The 19,771-nt window shown below is 41.8% G+C and overlaps 5 protein-coding genes across 11 annotated transcripts in view; 1 reads left to right on the top strand and 4 right to left on the bottom strand.

Moving 5' to 3' along the window:
- Positions 1-256: 256 nt before the first annotated feature.
- jpt1a (Jupiter microtubule associated homolog 1a) lies at positions 257-3,837 on the bottom strand. The gene is made up of 5 exons (XM_088372464.1): positions 3,625-3,837; positions 2,472-2,614; positions 2,005-2,090; positions 1,467-1,494; positions 257-1,315 (listed from the first exon to the last, which is right to left on the bottom strand). The coding sequence occupies exons 1-5, from the start codon at positions 3,678-3,680 to the stop codon at positions 1,182-1,184; spliced, it is 447 nt and encodes a 148-aa protein (XP_088228590.1). The 5' UTR covers positions 3,681-3,837; the 3' UTR covers positions 257-1,181.
- Positions 927-17,136, top strand: mchr1a (melanin-concentrating hormone receptor 1a). 5 transcript variants are annotated; one of them, XM_088372461.1, is made up of 4 exons: positions 927-1,869; positions 1,990-2,640; positions 14,404-14,501; positions 15,425-17,136. In XM_088372461.1, exons 3-4 carry the CDS (start codon positions 14,453-14,455, stop codon positions 16,441-16,443), a joined length of 1,068 nt encoding a protein of 355 aa, XP_088228587.1. In that variant the 5' UTR covers positions 927-1,869; positions 1,990-2,640; positions 14,404-14,452; the 3' UTR covers positions 16,444-17,136. The 5 variants fall into 5 exon arrangements, 4 of the variants coding, with proteins under 4 accessions (XP_088228587.1, XP_088228589.1, XP_088228588.1 ...); XM_088372463.1 differs by lacking the exon at positions 14,404-14,501 and having other exon boundaries at positions 930-1,869; XR_015857837.1 differs by lacking the exons at positions 14,404-14,501; positions 15,425-17,136 and adding an exon at positions 2,842-3,850 and having other exon boundaries at positions 931-1,869.
- sumo2a (small ubiquitin like modifier 2a) lies at positions 4,486-6,319 on the bottom strand. The gene is made up of 4 exons (XM_088372465.1): positions 6,183-6,319; positions 5,703-5,831; positions 5,118-5,189; positions 4,486-4,834 (listed from the first exon to the last, which is right to left on the bottom strand). The coding sequence occupies exons 1-4, from the start codon at positions 6,201-6,203 to the stop codon at positions 4,769-4,771; spliced, it is 288 nt and encodes a 95-aa protein (XP_088228591.1). The 5' UTR covers positions 6,204-6,319; the 3' UTR covers positions 4,486-4,768.
- gga3a (golgi associated, gamma adaptin ear containing, ARF binding protein 3a) lies at positions 6,483-12,777 on the bottom strand. Of its 3 annotated transcripts, none has more exons than XM_088372456.1 (17): positions 12,675-12,777; positions 11,946-12,030; positions 11,764-11,839; positions 11,466-11,564; positions 11,278-11,401; positions 11,099-11,205; positions 10,949-11,029; positions 10,741-10,878; positions 10,577-10,658; positions 9,788-9,901; positions 9,211-9,423; positions 8,780-8,850; positions 8,512-8,702; positions 7,790-8,019; positions 7,419-7,567; positions 7,169-7,279; positions 6,483-7,076 (listed from the first exon to the last, which is right to left on the bottom strand). In XM_088372456.1, exons 1-17 carry the CDS (start codon positions 12,709-12,711, stop codon positions 6,972-6,974), a joined length of 2,013 nt encoding a protein of 670 aa, XP_088228582.1. In that variant the 5' UTR covers positions 12,712-12,777; the 3' UTR covers positions 6,483-6,971. The 3 variants fall into 3 exon arrangements, with proteins under 3 accessions (XP_088228582.1, XP_088228581.1, XP_088228583.1); XM_088372455.1 differs by having other exon boundaries at positions 7,419-7,588; XM_088372457.1 differs by lacking the exon at positions 9,211-9,423 and having other exon boundaries at positions 7,419-7,588.
- usp43a (ubiquitin specific peptidase 43a) overlaps positions 16,810-19,771 on the bottom strand; it is a 29,287-nt gene continuing 26,325 nt past the window's right edge. The window contains exons 15-16 of the mRNA XM_088372453.1: positions 19,137-19,298; positions 16,810-18,828 (exon numbers count right to left, since the gene is read on the bottom strand). Of these exons, the coding sequence (XP_088228579.1) occupies positions 17,777-18,828; positions 19,137-19,298 (1,214 nt within the window). The 3' untranslated portion in view covers positions 16,810-17,776. The remainder of the gene's footprint in view (positions 18,829-19,136; positions 19,299-19,771) is intronic.

The following is a 19,771-nucleotide window of genomic DNA, read 5'->3' on the forward strand; positions in this document are numbered from 1 at the left end:
GCGGAAAAAGAAACAGCTACTAAATTAACAATATGGTGGCGTTCTAAAATGATCTAATTAAAACCAGATTTGGAGTAGTTGCGTCCACCTCCAGAAAGCAGATTAGTGAGATCTGTTCCAGAAACTGTGTTAGATTATGAGAAAACATGGGCTATTCCATGAAACATGTTGAGTAATATTAGCAAAAAAAAAAAGTAATACAAGGTTAAAAAAATAAATAAAAATCCCACAAGCGAATAAAGACAAGACTCCAAGATCTGAATTAATTTTTAATGCCAATTTTCCACTTGTGCCATTTCTTCAAACCCTTGTAAGCGACTTCAACATCCAGCATCAGGACAAAAAATGTAACCAAACATAAAAAAAACAGTTCAGTATGCCACAGGGAAGGATGACAGTGGAACATCACACAACAGTTTGGCTTTTTTTTAACCCATACAAGCAGTGTAATAATGAACATAGTATACACATAACGATAACAAACATAGGCCGAGCTGTGTCATAAGGTCACTTGTCAAATGTAGGAAATGTTGTTTAACATCAGGCCCAACAACATTCTGCTGACTTTGCAATGTAGTAACGCAATGTAACTGTGTCACTGCTTTACATGCAAGCAGACAATCCGAATTTGACGGAGTTTTCCAACGCAAAAGAGGCACACTTTGCTTCAGAGTGAATATGAGCGATTAAAACATTACGAGCTTTGCCACTACAATACAAAAAGGCAGAATTAAGAATTTTCCCATGTTCTTATGTTGTTTCTTTACACCGAGTAAAAAGGTTCAACTTCCCATGCAGTCACAATACAACAACAACATGTTCTTATCACAGAAAAAAGATCTTAAAAACAATTAACAGGGAGTGTCTCGTAACTTGCGATTCTGGTTAGGACCAAACGGGCATGCGGGGCGGTTCAGAACTAAATTCGAAAGTGAAAGTTTTCTTTCAAGATCCTTGCAGTCTCCTGAACGGCTGACATAAAGTGCTTCTGTCAAAATAAATAAGAACAGTACAAAGAATGGTTCCGACAAGGAGGTACCAAAACAACGCAATTGAGATTTGGAAGAGAACTGGTACGAAGGAGACACCGAAGGGCAGGTCTGAAGTACCAGTTTGAAATATTTCGAGGAGAAGAGGAATCAGGAAGGAAGGGAGTAACGCCAGGCTGTTTTAGGAGCGATTCAACCTAATATCAGGCTGGACTTTCCTCCCGGTGGATTCCGACGTCCGGAGGATGGTTCAGTTGCCGGATCCTCAGCTGGGGGGGCATCATCTTGACGCTCGGGAGCAACCACCGGGTCAGCAGCGTCGCTGCCTGGAGTCACAAAAAAACACACATGATTATGATTGGTCACAAAACAGAGCTAGATTTTTTTTTTTTTTACTCACACCTTGGCATGAATTTTAAAAGGTGTATGCAACACTTTGTTAACATGATGAAGATGATGAACCAAAAATACACTCACCATTGTCACATACAGGCGTGTCTCCCTCCTGAACAGAAGGAAGAACGTTCTATCATCAAACCACAGAATGGAAAATCTTCCTTGAATTATAAATAGTCAAGATGCTAACATTATCCATTTAATTGGTTCCCACTCCACTTGGTTTTGGTTTCTCATTTTGCACAAAAAAGAGAGCGCAAACTTTTATTGCTTAAATGAAATCACGTCAAACTAATTTATGATGTCGTGTGGTACATATAAAGTGACGATCACAAACAGTCCCACAATTTCCTTCCTTGTACTCTTGGCAAGAGGACAGAATGTAAACAAAAAGAAGTTGGGGATTTCACTTCCTGTTTGAATGTTTCCATCCTGCCATTTACTGCGGAATCATAAGCGACGTAAACATTATTGTACACAGGAGGTAGGTATTTGCGCCCATGTAAATAATAATGACAATATTTCTAAAGAGCGTGTCGATGAGATAAAAGTTCCCGTGTGTTTGTTTTCTTTCGTTTTCCTCTCATGTGGCTCTCATGTCCAGGCAAATGATCTTTACCAACAAGGGGGCGTCTGCTGAGTTGACTGCACCTCTTCTAAGAGGGGCTGACGACTCGCCACACAGGACGCCGGTCGGCTTCCCACCTGCAAGCAGAGAACAATGTGATCTGCAATATCTTGATCTGCAACCATAAGGGGGGGGGGAACCGAAAGTGTCCTTGTGATGCAATCGGAAAATGTTGACCACTATCAGTTTCAACATGACTCAATGTGAATTTCCCTTTCCCTTTTCCCATTTATTTTAGATCTTGGAACTTAATCAAGCTAACCTGAAAACCTCTAGGATTGGATTTTGTAGCCATGATGCATGGGGATTTGTTTGGGTGATAGAGCTAAGGTTTTAGTGAATATTTAATCTTTGGAATCTTTACAACTGAATTCATTGCTATGGCTGTGTGCTAATCTCAAGTAAATGAAGATTTTGCTATGACACTAACATTATTTACACAAAATGAAGAGGAGTACCTGGCGGATTATTCCTTCGATTAGCGTAAGGGTCTTCTGGCTCGGCAAAAACGCTGGAGGCCATCTTGTCTTTGCGAGCGGGAGTTTTGCTCTCGTCGGAGCCAAACGAAATGTTGGAGGAGCCGCCGGGAGGACGCAAAACCCTGAGAAGAATGATGTGCAGTGCCAGGTCAGTGGGTGAATGTTTCCCATCATATAGCTACAGGTCATGCAATTATGACATTACGTATATTTAATGAGGTTGTTTATTATCAGGAACTGTGGAATGCAATGTGAATTAGGCATAAAAAGAAAATCAACTTGTGTAGCACATTTTATCTGTCATACACACCCATCTAATATCCAACTTGATGTTTTTTTTTCTGCATAGTTCCACACCATCCTGCAGCTTTAACAGTACCACCTTGTGGCAACAATGAGTAGTACAGCGAACGACAGCTAACTAGAAACAAGATTTGACATTTGGGAAGAGGAGTTAACCTTTTCCAAGTACAAGAGCCAAATTGTACCTTGCGAAAAGAGTGGCATATTGTTTGTTCTCTAGCTCGTGACACCAAGTAGCATTAAAAAAAAAATCCAGTGCAACTTTGAAATTTGATTATTTTACAAAGACGTTGGGCAGAAAATATGCATTTTCATCCGTTTTAAAATTCCCGACTTTAATATTCATCAATAATGACAATATCTCCGTTAACTAGTAGTTTTATTTTTCATAATGTCAGCTTTGCATCTGGATTGCTGGGGAAGCCCACGTACACGGGTGGCCCCACCCTATTGGAAACATCCCATTCGGGTAAAAGAAACCAGCATTTTCGCTTATCTTTCGTTTCAATTCTCCTAAAAATTCATGCAAACAGTAACTCGGTCAATTCAATGAATGATGCAAGGCAGTTGTGGTCAAAATGGGCTGGTGTATTTGTTTAATCATTATTTAGCGGACTGCAAAGTGTCCAAATTACAGACGTAGTGCGACCTGCAATCAATGCGGTGGCTCACTTAAAAGGCCTTTATCTCATCAGCACCAATACATTCCTAATTTCTATGCAATGGTAAACGGAAACTGACAAAGGGATACGAGTCTCTTAACGATGCTAGTCTGGCTGGTTTACGGCATAATGGTGGTTTATGTAGTGATGGATTTAAATGAGCCTACCTGGAGCTGTTTTTAGCACCAGGCTCCATCCCTTGATATGTCGTCGTGGTCGTCATTTTTGCAGAAATGGCAATAAAACAGTTCGGAATAGACGCAAGTTTGAATTATCTTGTATTTCACCGCCTCATCTTTGTCTGGCTAAAGCGGTGCGGCTTCGATCAACCTGCTTCCGACCTCAATGTGGCGCGGCCACAAGTTAGATACAAAGCGCGAAGATGTCACTTCCGGTTCTTGCTACAAAATAAAGGTACACACATTCGGACCACATCCGTTTATTTTAAACACTACAGTTTTTAGTAATATATATGTAGTAGTGTCAAAACTTTTAAAAACTACAATTTTCTTCTTCAGACTTTTGTTTCACAGGATTTAAAACTTTTCTATGACACAATTGAATTTGGGGAGCCAACATACAGTTTGGTCCCCGCAGATTCGACTTGTAGCAGCTTTTTTTACATATATTTTTGAGTTCTTGGAATTCCCAGTGTAATAGGATTTTTCTTTCAATAATTTTTTTTTGGGGGGTATAAAAGAACAATTCCCAATTCTATTATAATGGGTGTTAAAAATAGAATTTTCACTATTTGTGGGCTAGAGCCTTGAAATAATGTGGTTGCGTTTGATGTCTGTTCAAGTTTGTCTATCTCTGTGATTGCCTGGCGGTCCAGTCCACGGTGTCATCTGATGTCACTTGGGGTAGGCGCCAGCTCAGCTGCGGCAACATAGAAATGGGAAGGATTTGTGCTTTAAATTTCAATTTCACCATTTTTTAATTGAGTATCTGATTTAATATATCACTTAAAAGGGTATTAATTGTTTTATTTAGTATCTGATGTAATATTACTTAAAAACACAAGGGTATTAAAAAGATAGAATAACTTTATTTCAAAATATATTCATATCAGATTCAAAACTGAGGGTTGCTGGATGAACAACCACCGGGAATCCTTAATACTGAAAGTATAAAAACGTCTAAATATCCGCATCCCAATACTGCCAAGAGAGCAAGTTAACGTGAGCGAGTGAGCGTCAACTTTTGTACTGCTGCATGACAAGTGTTCCGTATGCAGGACAACAACCGGGGCCGAACAAAGACGCTCACTAACACGGTAAAGTGAGGTAGAAATGTACACAGGAACAGTCTTTATGGAGAACATCCTCCGGTTTGCTGCTGGAACACGTCGATCGTATCTTCGTCCTCCATTTCGAGCTGAAAACAAAGTCAGACGAGAGGTTCAAGTTCCACACTTTACTCAGACTAAATGGCAAATTTTCATCCATTTTCTATAGACTTTCAAAGATGACTTTAGGCGAGAGGCAGGGTACACCCTGGACTGATGATGTGGCTCATCGCCCACAAAGGATCTCTAAAATACATCATAATTGAGACGGTGGGAAGATTAAAAGTATTACTTTATGATAGGTATGGAAAATGGATGACTTGTCTTGGCATATATTAAGACCAAATATGTATTCAGACAGGAGGTTATTACCTGAGAAGGGGTGTCCGTATCATTGATAGGCTGGCCATCGAATCGAAATCTTATCTGCGTCATTGATAATCCCTGAGCAAAAAGGATTGAGTGATGCAACTGATGAAAACCATGTGCATTGTGACAATTTTTTATTTTATACCTTCAAAAAAACTTGGTACCTTAATCTCTTACAGAACAGAATAGCAAATATTGTATTCGTTTAAGTCAAGAAACCTCATAGACTAATGTAAATGATCCACATTAAATTCACAAGTTATATTTAGGTGCTAGTACACATTTTAATAAAATTAGTATTTAGTTAATTCTATTATCCACCTGTATGTCATGATAGGTGGTATCTTATTTGGATCACTCTACTGAAAGCATGCGATCACTTTTTTGGTTTTAACTTACCCAACGGCTGAACAATCTTTTTTTTTTTTCCAGACTAAACTTTGCCTTACAGAGTGAAAAATGCACATTTAAAAGTTGTTGCAATTCCTCTATGGGTGGAACTGATCCTAGGTGCGGGACAAAAAAAAAAAAAGGCCTTGGACAGGACCACTTCTGTCAAGGGCTGGTATTCCAGGTAGCATGTCTCACCTGCCGTTCACAATAAGCTCTCATCAGTTTGACAAGTGAAGTGTGCCTCTTGATTTTGAACTGCACCACCGAACCGTCCTGGCCAGCCACTTTTAGGTTGATGTGCTCGTTCTCCGTTTTCACTCCCTCCTTGCATACACAATCAACGAACCAAGTTAAACACGTGTCCCTCAGATACGGCCCGCGAGCCACAGGTTTCTCACCGTGGAAATTGTTCAACTCTTAAAGCAGCCAATGACCTTTTTAAACCATAAAATCGGACGAATACTTTTACGTCGCGGTCTAAACCATGATCGGAATTATTCCATAATTCCCTTCCGTTTCAGCCAAATGGATTAGCCTACCGCTAGCTAGATTGTGCGTCGGCTCCGTTGGCTATTGTCGAATTTTTTACCTCAGCCTCGGTATTATTGTTTCGTACAATCTCCCCGCCGGTTCATGTAACGGCGCTGGTAAACAAGTGCACGTGGAGGCCGTTACCTTGGGATTCTCGTCTGTCATGGCTGCTGCCGGTAGATCTGCGTTGTCTTGTCTAACGGGCTCTACGGTCTAGATCTCTTCTTCTTCTTCGCCGTGACACAGCTCGCCCGGAAAAGTGTTAGCGCCCTCTAGCGTGTTGGAAAAATGGATGATGGATGGATGCATGGATACATACATGGATGGATGGATGGATGGACGCATGGATGGGGTGGATCTTTCTTTTAGTGTTGTTTTGAAAGACAGTAATGACTTATAGTCAACACTGTTCTTATTCTTATTTTTTTTTTCCGACACAAAACTTTATTTTTTGAAGTGAAACAAAATTTCCTCTATTTTCTTCCTGTTTCTTTTTGTGACCGTCCTTGACACATTTTGTATTATTATTGTTGGTGTAACTGGCAGTTGCATGTTACGTGAAAAGCCTTAGATAATTTTATTTTTTAAATTCTATTTTGATTTGTATTTTTATCATTTATTTTATTGCTTTTTAGTTGGCATTGTATAATGGTTACTGTTTGTATTTTATTATGATCGAAGCCATCATTATGACAGACTATGTTTGACGTTCAATAAAAAAAAATCATTTCTAAAATCACTTGAAAGGCAATAAAGGATACAGAGAAAGCCTTTTGCTGTGTGACGATGGAAAAGGTATGCACCAGAAGTGGCGAGTGCCGTGTACAACTTGTAATTTTGCGGCGATGACGTTGCCAAGCTCCCCATTCTCAGCTCCCACTCAAATTATTTTTAAAAATCCAGAAGGGACAGTCATGTGGGGTGATGTTGGGGTCATGGCCATCTGTCAGCAGGCGGAAACTCATTCACTTCTCCGACATCTGTGTAGGGCTGCTCACCCAGCATGAACGTCAACTTGTACCGCATCCGAATTTTTTCCTGGGCACGCACACACACACATGTGCACAAGGTAGAAATCTTAAACTGAAGTGATGTGCAAGTGTGTGTGTCAGCCTCAGGCTCAACAATACCTTGTGAGGATTCGCAAGCAGCACGACCTGAGTGATGCCAGCAGGGGGCAGGATGGGGTTGAAGGGCGCCAACTGTGTCCCAGACGGGGGCTGCAATTTCACTTTCATAGTCTGGGCGCGAGCAAAACACACAGAATAAACAAGGCAGCTCCACTCACACTAGTGTTCAAAAGCTTTTAGCATTAGCATCTTTCTGGCAGGATAACAAAGCCATGCTACGTGCTCAATTTAAAACTCAAGTACGTTTGACCTTAGGGACAGCAACTTGGAGCACGATGGCCTTAACAGGATGTGGCGACGTATTCAGCACAGAAGCCACAATCACCAACACGTCAGGCCTGCCGGGTGGACAATCGCTAGCAAAATGCAGCAGCAGACGGACGCCATCTCTGTCGTATGCTGTGATTGGACACATTTGACCTAAAATAAAGCAGCTCGACTTTAGCTTAAATTGAGCTCATTAAATGCCAATCACATGGCCATGTAATTTGGTTTTGAGACTGCAGAAAATACACAATTAACCTCCGTTGCTATTCGTACAACGGGATAAGACAGGCGCAGACACGCACTTCGGGGAAATAAATAAAGTTCATCTCAGGAATACAAACGCACTTAACTCACTTGGTTTGACAGCATCCAAAGGTACAAAAACATCAGCCAGAGACGTCTCATCTACCGCGCCAAAAGAGGTCTGGCTGCGGGTGAGCATCAGGGATGCAGAGTCTAATGGAACGCTGTTGGCTGGACTTCTGGTCGGCACAACTGGCGCCCCATCTAGATGCTGGAGATTGGCTGGAGAACACATAGCGCCACGCTTGGCTTGCGTGTTGTCCATTTGCACACCAGGGACACTGTGGGTATAATCACATAGATCATCGGTTGAGTGCTGCTCTGGCAGCAAAAATAAACATTCAAAAAGTGCAGGCACAATTCATAATTTGGGCCCCGCTTAATATTTCTAACTTTTTTTTGGTCACGTGCACAAAATAGCTCTTTTGAGTTTAATGCGACAAGGTGTGATTAGGTTAAGAATGCCACTGGAGCCTGTAATGGATCATTTTATATTTGTGATATTAAAATGTATATGTGAAGTCAACAGTTCAATTTGTTCTGTGATCACGCACGTTACGCAAGATGCTTCTATCTCAAATCATCTTGTCCCGCGAAAACGAATCCAAATACAGTTCATTCGTTGCAGGCTTCCCACCCAAAGCAAAAAAATAGTCAATTTTAATGAAGAAAAATATTCCATAATGAAAAAAAAACAGTCAAGACATATTTAAATAGTTAAAGTTAATTAAAAAAATATCTATGAGCCCCCACCACCCACATCTGTTGCTCACCTTTTCGTACTCCCAAAATCAAGCAAGGCGTGATCCGGAGAAGATGGAGCCAATGGAGAACGCAACGCATCTGCAGAGGCTTGTGAAGATGAATGCGTGGTGGTTGACAGGGGCGTCTGCTGGACCGTGAAGGCCGACAGCGGATTGGCAAACATAGAGGCTGCGGATGTGGCGTCCGGGCGTTCCATATCCTGAATTAAGAAAAGAAACAATAAGGTCATTAAATATTCGGACACATCATTGAAATGGGTTGAACGTTATGTAGTACTTGGAAGGGCGTTAGGGAATTGCTTTTCATTGGAGGGAGAACTGATCCAATTGCAACAGGTCCAGGAGAACCTGTGAAGAACAGTAAATAAAAAATGGGAGCAATCTCTGCTGCCTTGACCGGGACTCATCAAAAAAATTTAAAGCTGCGAGTCATTCCATCTACACATGGGGACAGGTTAGCTGCCAAGTTCAATTAATATTTCAAAAAATACGTTTTGTTTTTTTTACGCAACAATTTAATGAGCCCTTCTGCCTCATTCTTCTCCGTGCACATTGTGCTGAATGGAGTCTAAGCCCAGGGGCACCATACTGATATTTTACATTATTTATATTTCACATTCATTTTCTATTTGTCTTTCCTCATTAGCATTGTGGCTGAGCCTAGCTTAGCCTAGCCTAGGAAGCACATTGGGTTGCTGTGAATGCTACCAAAAGTCAGCAGCTCCTCATCCAGCAGAGAAAACGATGCAGATGTTTTTGCGGTTCTCGCAGGCGATGATACAGCAACAGCGGTTCCGCACAGAAGATCGACGTAAGAAACCGAGTCAGGTGCCGAATCTTTCTCTTCTAGTCGGGAGAACCCTGGGACGGCCGCTGAGGTCAAGTCGATCAGACTTTCCGACTGCGTTGTGAGGGTGCCGTCTATTGAAAGGTGAAAATGTTTGATTACTTGTTCATGTTCTTACTCGCCCCAAATGTTCTAAAGGTCAAAAGTAATATCACAGCACATATTGGCATTTTCTTGAATAGATCAGCAGTGGCATTTGCATTATCCGCGAGATCTTTTGGCGGACCTCGGACAGCAATGAGAGGGAGTGGGTGGCGGAATGACCTGAGGGAACTGATTTTTAATTTTCCACATTATGAGGCTGTGTGAATTGAAAGAGGCGAAGCGCTGTCAAGTTTGCTGGACTTCCTACAATAACAAAATATTTTCATCTATCTTATAATGATTAAATTGTAAGGCCGACACGGAGAAGAGAAACATTGTGCAAATTAACTGTACCTTGTTTGACCGCAAATGCCGTTTTAGTCACTCCAATTATTGACTGGCTGTCCACAATGTTCTTGCAAGAATTAATGACAGTGCTGAGGTCATCATTGGCCTGCAGGATGTCTCCTAGTTTGTAAACAGGAGAGATTGGCATGAGATTGGCATTAGAAGAATGATCAATGGACACACTGGAGGTAACTTAAGTACCGGACAATGGTTCCAACCTACGATGATTTGTGCTTTTAGATTCATGGCCAAAAAAAAAAATAAAAAATGTATATAAAATAAAAAATAAAAAATGAATAAATGACAAAATGAATAAATAAATAAATAAAAAAAGAGATTCATTTGGACTTTTATGACTGTGCTAGCATAGGTTAGTGAAACTCTGTACGTCTATGCTAACGGCTAACTAGTGGCTAACAGGCAATTTGTCAAGTAGCTATATTTATGGGCTAGAAGTCATTAATCATTATGACTATTATTGCAATCGTGAAACTTAATGGTATGTTCTGACGTTTGTCTAAAATTGGGTCCCCTGAATTTTCAAAAGCATTGTTTTAAAAAAATGGATCTGCCATTGTTCTTTTAATCATTTTAGTCAGCCATGTTTTAGTTCTGTTCTTGGTTTTTACTCACATGCTTTTAATCATTGAGTTAGCGTAGATTTGTGGAAATAAAGCGTCTTTGTCTTGCCTTGCTGTTGGAACACTCCGGTAATACAACAATTGCGTTGGCCTCCCCGAAAACATCTGAGTAAGCAAAAGCACATCACGCCACACAGCTTGACAAACGTCTCACCCAAGTTGGCGTCGTTATCGTCCGTCTCTGTAGCGAGCTGACACATAGTTTGTCTCAACTTGTCGCAGTCGGCGGAGAGCTCCTGTAAAACATCACGTTGCTAGTAATGAGGCTGGAAAAAAGTGCTTAAACTTTGTCTGTCAAAGGACACGCAGGTCACAAACCTTGATGAGATCCTTGTCGCCATCAGTGGAGTCTTCAGGGCTGAAGTAAGCCAGCATCTCATTAAGGAGTTTGACGCTGGAATCGACCGCATCCAGTGTGCTTCTCTGCTTTGAGATCTTCTGCATCCTCACGTCGTCCTGTGACCACGGTGCTCATTAAACGCCAATTAATTCATGTCTCTTAGTGACCGAAGGGTGACTGATTTACCTCCTTGACCATGTTTTTGATGAGCAGATTTGCAGCCTGCAGATCTGCCGGTCTTTTGCTCTTCAGCAGCTCTGCCAGCTTCTGCAGTGGTGAGAAAAAATACATTGTGGGAACTGTCAAACGTTGCCCCCTTGGGAATAGATCTCTTACTCTGCTTTTACGCTCATCGTCAAACACGAAATTTTTGGGCCGCTGAGACGAGCCCGTTGGGACTAATGTCGCATCCAGGCAGATCTCGGGGTCAGCTAACACAATGCCTGCAAAACACATATGACTCCAAACTAATTTATATTCATTTAAATCGGGCATCTTGATTTTATTACACTCACCTTGGCTCTTCAACATGCGATAAGCCTCGCAAATTTTGGTTTCTTCTGGTAGGTTAATGGTCCAACTGTAAATCATCTCAATCACTTTTGACTTCAGCTTGTCAGACACTTTGTCTCCTAGATACTAAAAGGGAGAAACTCGATGACGGAAAAGTAGAAAAATGCACTCCAATTTTCGCACCACTCACTTTGGGTGAGATCACTTTAATGAGCTCGTTCAAAAAACGGAATTTCCCCACTTGGTTGTGAAACCTCTGACCGCAGTTCTTCATGCAAGCTTCCAGAACCTACAATTGAAAAAAGGAGGAAAAAACAAACAAATCTAAAAAAATAAAGCTGAGCACGAGAGGATTCAAAACTGCCGTGGAATTAGGATCGTTAGGTTTCCTCGTAGTCGCTGAAGGAAATCCAATCATCGGCTGGATGTGCAAAGGGTGATTATCATGGGCATACTGTTTGAGAAGAGTAAGCACAAACATGACATACCATCAAGGCTTGATGTGCCTCCCATTCCTGTGGTGAATGGAGCTTGCGTACCAAGAGTCTTGCAGCTATTTGCGGACTGGGCGAAACACGACACGGCAGACATTGATCAGAACGATCACGTCGTATAGAAATGATCATTTTCCGGGTGAGGCACAATGAGTTGGTCGAAAAAGTGATCTTACCCCTCGAGCTCCTTATTGGTTTGGTCACAGAATCCCATAATATACTCCCAGTCTTCTTGTCTATTGGAAGGGTTGGTGGCTTTGTCTGGAGGAGAGTGGGAGGAGGTCAGACGGATGTTAATATTTTCTTCCCCACGTTGTGTACTGAAAAATTTCCCCATTTTCTGACGGTAAATATTAAAAAAAAAAAAAAGTCCTGCTAACCATCCCTGCAAGTAATACATTATTTGTCGAGTTCAGTTATGTTAATAGCAGCAAACTTCATTTAAGTGAAAGTAAACAGGATCATGCAAATATATGACAACTTGCTACATTTGTATCAACCGTCCGAATTCAAGAGCGTGCATTTCTGGATCTCCCACATCTTTTGACTATTTATTTTCATTTTCATTCCAGTTTGACCTCATCCGCGGTCCACACAGGGGTCAGCCCCTTCAGTGCTCCTCTTAGTTAAAGCCCGCAGATAACTGGAGCTCAAGGAGTTAACGAGTGATGATATTGACAGAGTAAAAACAGCATGTCTTGTAAAGCACATAACCAAAATAAAAAGTTTTTCAACCCATAAATGTTAATGACTACTCAACAGCTGTGTGTCAGAAGCAAGATGTTCCAACAAGATCCCAACTTACAAAGAGGTTTATTACTGATGCAGCTTCGAAACAGGCACTTCTTCACCTTTTTCGTACAGGTTCTTTAAATAAATAAAATGGATTTTGAAAGTGTACTTACTTAGCAAGGACTCGAGCGTCTCGCCACCAGCCGCCATACTAACGCTCCCATTCAAGGCAAGCAAAACAACGCTTGGTGACGATGCGTTCAAGGAGTGTGGGACAAATGGCTGACACCTATTACGAGTGTCCGTGAGTCGTGACCCACTGCGAGCAACCATTTACTCGCGTTTTGTCCCTTCAATTCATTTTAAAGTAGATTTATAGTAGTTGATTATAAAACTGTAATTTATTTATTAATTTATAACAAAGTGGCTAATACTAAATAAAACATGTCAGGATGTGTGACCTTCCAATTTGGCCTCCGGGCAGTGTTGGTGATAACGAAAAAAATTGTTTAATACCATAATCATCCATCCATCCATCCATCCATCCATCCATCCATCCATCCATCCATCCATCCATCCATCCATCCATCCATCCATCCATCCATCCATCCATCCATCCATCCATCCATCCATCCATCCATCCATCCATCCATCCATCCATCCATCCATCCATCCATCCATCCATCCATCCATCCATCCATCCATCCATCCATCCATCCATCCATCCATCCATCCATCCATCGGTACCATTCCCACTTTGATATCGTGGTGTTGACATCTATAATAGATCTGTTTGATGATTATCATTTGAAATCCAGTTTCATATTAAGTGAGTCACATATTTCTTCACGATAAAAAATCTGTTGGTGAATGCTTGACCAAAAGTGAGACATGTCAGGCATTTTAAACGGTGCTTCAAAGCCTCTGTTTAATCCGCTCCCTAGATGGCATCCGTATAAAGATTTTAAAAAGTATGGAAGTCTCCACTCACCTTAAGAATGAAAATAAGTCATTAAACATATGCAGTGGTTAGCAAAATACTGTATTTTGAGTACCGACAATGGACCTTGGACTTTTACGATTAATATTTATTAAAACTTTGACATTTCTCAATTTAGTTTGTGGTATCTATTACTTCTTTTGTATTACAAATACATCAAATGTGTTTGAATACATAATTATATTATAAATTAATATAAATTAATAGTAATCATATTAATTGTATATGTATTTATATATTTATATTTAATATCATATATAATGATATGAATTAATATATTTTATATTAATAATACTAAAGTAAATTATATCATAAATTATAATATATAATATTAAATTCTAATATATAATTTGAACCACACCGGTGACACTGATGAAGGCAGAGGTACAAGCAGAAAGATATCAGGTAGTTTAACCTAATATATCTTGTTTGTGATAAAAGAACCAGTAAAGTAATTGACAACAAAATGAACATAGTACAACTACATCAAATGTGTCTTGAAATACTACTACTACAATAATAATAGTTGCCAGGTAGCACGGTGGCTGCCTCCAATTTCAGGGGAGAGAGAGAAGAGAGAGAAGAGAGAGAGAGAGAGAGAGAGAGAGTACATCAGTGTGAACGCCAAACACCTCATTGTTAGAACGCTCAGAGCAACGGAGCTCTTGGATTAACTAAGAGAAAGGATTTTTTTTTTTTCAAATTCTTTATTTGACTAACTAGCTTAAGATATGGATTTTCTCAATGAGTCCAATTTCTCTCTAGGGTACATCAATGCAACATTAGGTGGGTGATCATCAGTCAGTTCTGTTATATCATGGTTTAAGTGGTTAGTTTTTTTGTTTTTTTTAAAAGTCATACTGGTTTCCATCTAAAACCAAACATGTTTTTGTTTCTTACAGCTGCATCACAGCATTCCCACTGTAAGAAAGAAACATCACCATCCATATAATGTCTTTTTACAACACTACTCAAAGCTATTTTCTTTTTGCTTTATTTGGTAAGTTTAACTTTTGTCCATTTGTGTTTATTACATTATCTGAAATAGCACACTTGCTATTGTCTAGTTTTCAATCCCCTGTTTTATATTCTGTCTATATATTCTGGGGGGAAAAAAAAAATATCTGCTTGACATACTGTCCATAACCTGGTCTCCATAACTCCACCTTTTCCTCTCTGCTTCGTTTGCTTATCCGCCACATATCAGCTGAACTGTTCATTCTCATTTCAGATAACAATAATTTCATAACTTTACTCCACAGTGCTGTCTCGCTTTATTTCTCACTCGCCAAGTCGCAAATCAGAATGACATCGGCCACATTTCCTCTATCACTCCCATTCATCTTTTCTTACAATGTCTAGTTGAGTGGAGGATTGAATGACAGTCGGAAATGAATGTAACTGGCTGTTCACAATTTCTGCCTTCCTTCATTTTTCTTTCACCTCATTTGCACTGTTGCTCAATTCAGTCCCTCACTTAGTGGCGTGCGATACTGCATCTTTTGGTGTCCATCCTATATAAAGTAATATACAACCAATATCTTCAATAATTATGATGGGTTGGATTATTTTCTAACACATAAACTGCACGACGGATGATCGAAATAACAAATCTAGTTCAGTGAATTCTGCTTAGTTACATTTCTTCTGTACAGTTTATTTAAGATTATTACGTCGCAAATAATAGAAAACATGAAGTACAAGGTGTTCAGGTAATCATTACAGAAATAAACGTAAAAAAACAAAACAAATAAAGTGTAAATAATTAATCTCTTGTTTAGAGAGTTAGAGAAAAAAAAAACAAATTAAGTGTAAATAATTCATCTCCACACACTTGCTGTGCAAAAGTTTTGTATAGAGATTTTTTTTTTCCGAACTTTAACTTTACCAAGTGTCCTGTCCGCTGCTTTGTTGTATCTCCAGCCGTGGACAGACCTCCTCACTGCAGCACCATCCTGCTTGTCATCTTTGGCGTCATCTTTCTCTTTGGTATCCTGGGCAACAGCATCGTCATCTACACCATTATGAAAAAAAACAAGTGTCGCACCAAGCAAACGGTCCCCGACGTCTTCATCCTTAACTTGTCCGTCGTCGACGTCCTCTTCTTGCTGGGGATGCCCTTCCTGATCCACCAGTTGCTAGGTAACGGCACCTGGCGTTTTGGGGCTGCTATGTGCACGATCATCACGGCGCTGGACTCCAACAGTCAGATGGTGAGCACGTACATCCTCACGGCCATGACGCTGGACCGCTACGTGGCCACGGTGCATCCCATCCGCTTCAATTACATCCGCACGCCGTGCGTGGCCTCCCTTGTCATCGCCGTCGTCTGGGCTCTTTCCCTGATCACCATCATCCCCGTGTGGATGTACGCCGGCCTCATGCCCCTACCTGGCGGACTGGTAGCCTGCGCCTTACTCCTGCCCGACCCGGTCACCGCCACGTATTGGTTCACGCTGTACCAGTTCTTCTTTGCCTTCGCCATCCCTCTGGCCATCATCTGCCGAGTGTTTTTCAAGATCCTGCAGCACATGTCCACCAGTGTAGCTCCACTGCCCCAGAAGAGCCTGAGGGTGCGCGTGAGGAATGTGACACGAATGGCGGTGGCCATCTGTTTGGCTTTTTTTATCTGCTGGGCGCCCTACTACATCCTGCAGTTGGTCCACCTGGGCGTGCAAAACCCCAGCGTGGCCTTCTCCTACGCCTACAACATCGCCATCAGCATGGGCTACGCCAACAGCTGCATCAACCCGTTCCTCTACATTGTCCTGAGCGAGACCTTCAAGAGGCACTTCTTCAGAGCCGTGCGGCCTGCCAACAGGAAATTCAAAGTCCATTCTAGCACCACAGAGGCTGGCAGCGTGAGCGTGAGGATGGTGCCCGAAGGCGCTCACCTGGAGCCGGCAGCTCGGGAGATACCTTCAAGTGTCGCTCCGCAGTGATCAAAATATGCTTTACCTTTGCTGGATCAGATGCGCTGGTTAATCCGATTTAGTGCCATGAGAAAATGCTTGATCATTTTCACCCTGGGCTGGTAACTGAGCTGCTTGGAGTTTTGGAGTGATGGTGGTGGGGACATTCGACAGGTAGCAGCTGTTACTCACACATTTGCTGGCAAGATGACAAAAGGCAGCCCGTAATGTCTCCACGGTCTCAAAGGTCAGGCTCCGCAATCATTTGTCACGGTAACAAGGATCCAGATTTACCGTACCATTGGCCCATCTGTATACAGGGTGAGGGTACAGAGAAGTTTACTTGCATGACAAAACTAATAAATAAATAAATTACAGTGTGTAAACAAGTCCGTGTTGTAATTCTACAGCTTTTTAATGAAAGCATTTTACAGTTACTGGTTATTGATTGTGAGAAAATGCATTGTTGTCTGTAACTGCCACATTGTCATTTTTGCATGGATTATGTATTTTTTTTTTATTCCAAATCCTTCTGTTACTGCATCCAACCCCTAATTTATAAATATAAAAACATTTGTCCTATATTATGTCGACTGTTTTATTATTATTATTTCTTGAAAAAGCTGATGTGTTGGACGAAATGTTTTTTCAATCAGCAGGAAAAAAAATGTCAATTTCAACATTTAAAAAAAATCCCAAATTGGATCGTTTGTGTTATGTTAATAAAGGAAAAAATAAATGAAAATACCACGAGTAAAAATTTGTTGGCCAGTGTGATTGAAATCAATTTTTTGGCAGAAGGGGAGGGGCTCTGTATGAAGTGATTAGACAAAGCATGAGTCTCTTTCCAAATAGACAAAAAAGGACAAGCGATTCAGAAAAAGAATTGCTGCCATCAAACACAAACACACAATGGTAGTTGCTAAAATAAAGCCCATATGCTTGTCATTCTTAATTTGCTTGGGAAACAGCAATTTGCCGTCACTACTTGCCAATTAAAGTGTTTAACGAACGGACGAGTGAACGAGCTGATGTGTATTAGCAGCGTTAAAGCCATTGTACATTCTCCTCAATGAACACAATCAGTGTGTCGTGACTGTTAGCAAACTCCACCGATAAAGGATTACAAAAATAATATGACACGCATGTGCTAGGTAGGTAAGGTGTGCTTTCAGTGCTCAAAAGACAGATTGTGTCTAAACTGCATAGAAGTTGCTCAGGCACTTGTTTCAAGTCTCGGTAGTTTAGAGAGGACACAGAATGTATCCAAGCGTAGAACCTGCTTCATTGGAGTCGAAGTGAGTTAATAATTGTGCTCTATTGCTTTGACTCGACAAGCTGGTGCTCTGTCAAGGCGCCCTCCTTAAAAGCTGGATTCTGGAACGTTCTTTTTGCGTCCCAGAGACCCGGTGCTGTAGCGAGGCCTCGGTAAGCTCCCGTAAGACGTCTTTTCTGTCGTCGGGCTACGGATCTGGGCCGCGGACGTGCCGTTGCGATGTAGCGAGGCCGTCCTACGTGCGCTCGGATCCGTCCTGGCCGGGAGGCTGGACGAGCTCTGCGAGCGTTTGATGTCGGATGAGCTCCGCCCAGCTTTCCCGTTTGAGAGTTCTTTGCCATGAGACTTGCTCTGCTCGCTTAAGGCTGCTCCGTTAGACATGGACAGCCTGGAAAGAGTCCTCCTTCCGCCGTCTTCATCCGTACCCTCCTTGGATCTCCCGGAGTCCTTGTCCCTCTTCATGAAGTTACCTTTAAGAAAAGACAGGAGTCCCTCATGGCTCTTGGGCTTTGCACTTCCTTCGATTCCGACACGCCGTTCCCCGTCCGCCTGGTTGTCTTTCGGCTTTCTGAGAGTACCACCAAGAATGCTGGAGGTGTTCGAACTGCTGTGAACACCAGAACTGGACGCTTGCTTCATCTCCTGCTGGGCTTTGGAGGAGCTTTGCCTCTTGGAGTCTTTTCTCCTGCTAAGAGTGTTACTACTGCCTTCTTCTCTCGGTGGGCTCTCCTTTCTGCGCCTCAAGCTGGACGTTTGATCCGATGGCCGTCTCTGGCCCGCTGGCACTTGTTTGGATTCATCTCCTGCTTTACCCATGCTACTGATCCTCCCCGCACTGGAGGATCTGCCCGCCCGGCCGGAATTGTTCTCCTTAACGCTTCGAGGTTCATTCATTAACGACTCTATGGGATCCTTGGTGCAGCGAGGCCGTCGACCAGACTCCAAATACTCAACCAGCTCTACCGGGGCGGCATCTTGAACATCCGGAGGCGCCGGGTGAGGTTTTCTGCGTTCTCTGGAGCCAAGGGACCAACGTAAGGGTAGCACCTTGTTAAGGGTCTCCTTGTCCTTGTTGGGTGCCCTCATACTAAGACTCCGCCCTTGCAGTCCCCTCACAATAGGCCGACTTTCAAAGCCCCCTTAAAAGTGACAAGAGAGAGGACGATAATTTAGTACAACAGTTATATTGAACAACAGGGAGCAGATGTTGATCTTCAGTTGTTCTGCCGTTATTTGTTTTGCTCCCATCAGACATGCCAATTTCAAAGAGACATTTAGAGTAGGAAAAATAATTGGTAGCTGTAATTATAGCCGTCTTCATTTTATTTTTGCAGAGATGTTTGCCCGCCTCCAGATGCAACCCATGACATGCCAAAGTATAAATTGCCATCAGAGAAGAAGCCTCGCTTAGTAAACAACTCTCCGCGTGCTGACACCTGCCACTCACCTCCTTCCTCTTTAGAAGGATTTTCAAGGAAGACGGGAGAGTCGGGGGAGTCGGGAACGAAAGACGGGCAGGTAGTGGAGGAGCGCGACACCAGGCTGCCTCGCTTGCTTTCTCCCGTCAAGCGGATTAACCAGTGGTCTGACACTGAAGAACTTGTAGAGCCTGAGGGGGACACAAGGCAGCGGGGGAGGAAAAGGGTGATACAATCCATTATGCAAAACATTTGCTGGAACACTTTGCACTTGGAATGACGCGTTGGAAAAGAGATGAGAAGCTTAAAGTTTAATGACATCAGGTTCAAGCAAGGCCTCTATGTGAGACTCCACTTTTCACAAGAGGCAAAAATTCTTGCCACTAACTGGAAAACAAAACATGCCCGAGGAGTAAATAGAAGAGAACCTCTGTGCCCTCCATTGTTGTTGTGTGCTCGGGTCTCTTGTTGCAGCTCTACCTTCAATACAATTTTTTGCTACAACAAAAAACATTTTGGTTCCTATTTAAATTTATATTCTAATATTTTGGTTTCTTGAGATGTGAATGCATCCTTTTTTTTTTTCTTCTTTAGTATACATTTCACAAGTCAGTGTGTAAAAATACAAGCTCAATGACATAATTAAAACCTGTAAATGAAAGTA

This window comes from Syngnathus floridae, chromosome 4, assembly GCF_059516105.1.
Source record: "Syngnathus floridae isolate MCC-2025c chromosome 4, RoL_Sflo_1.0, whole genome shotgun sequence".
NCBI lineage: Eukaryota > Metazoa > Chordata > Actinopteri > Syngnathiformes > Syngnathidae > Syngnathus > Syngnathus floridae.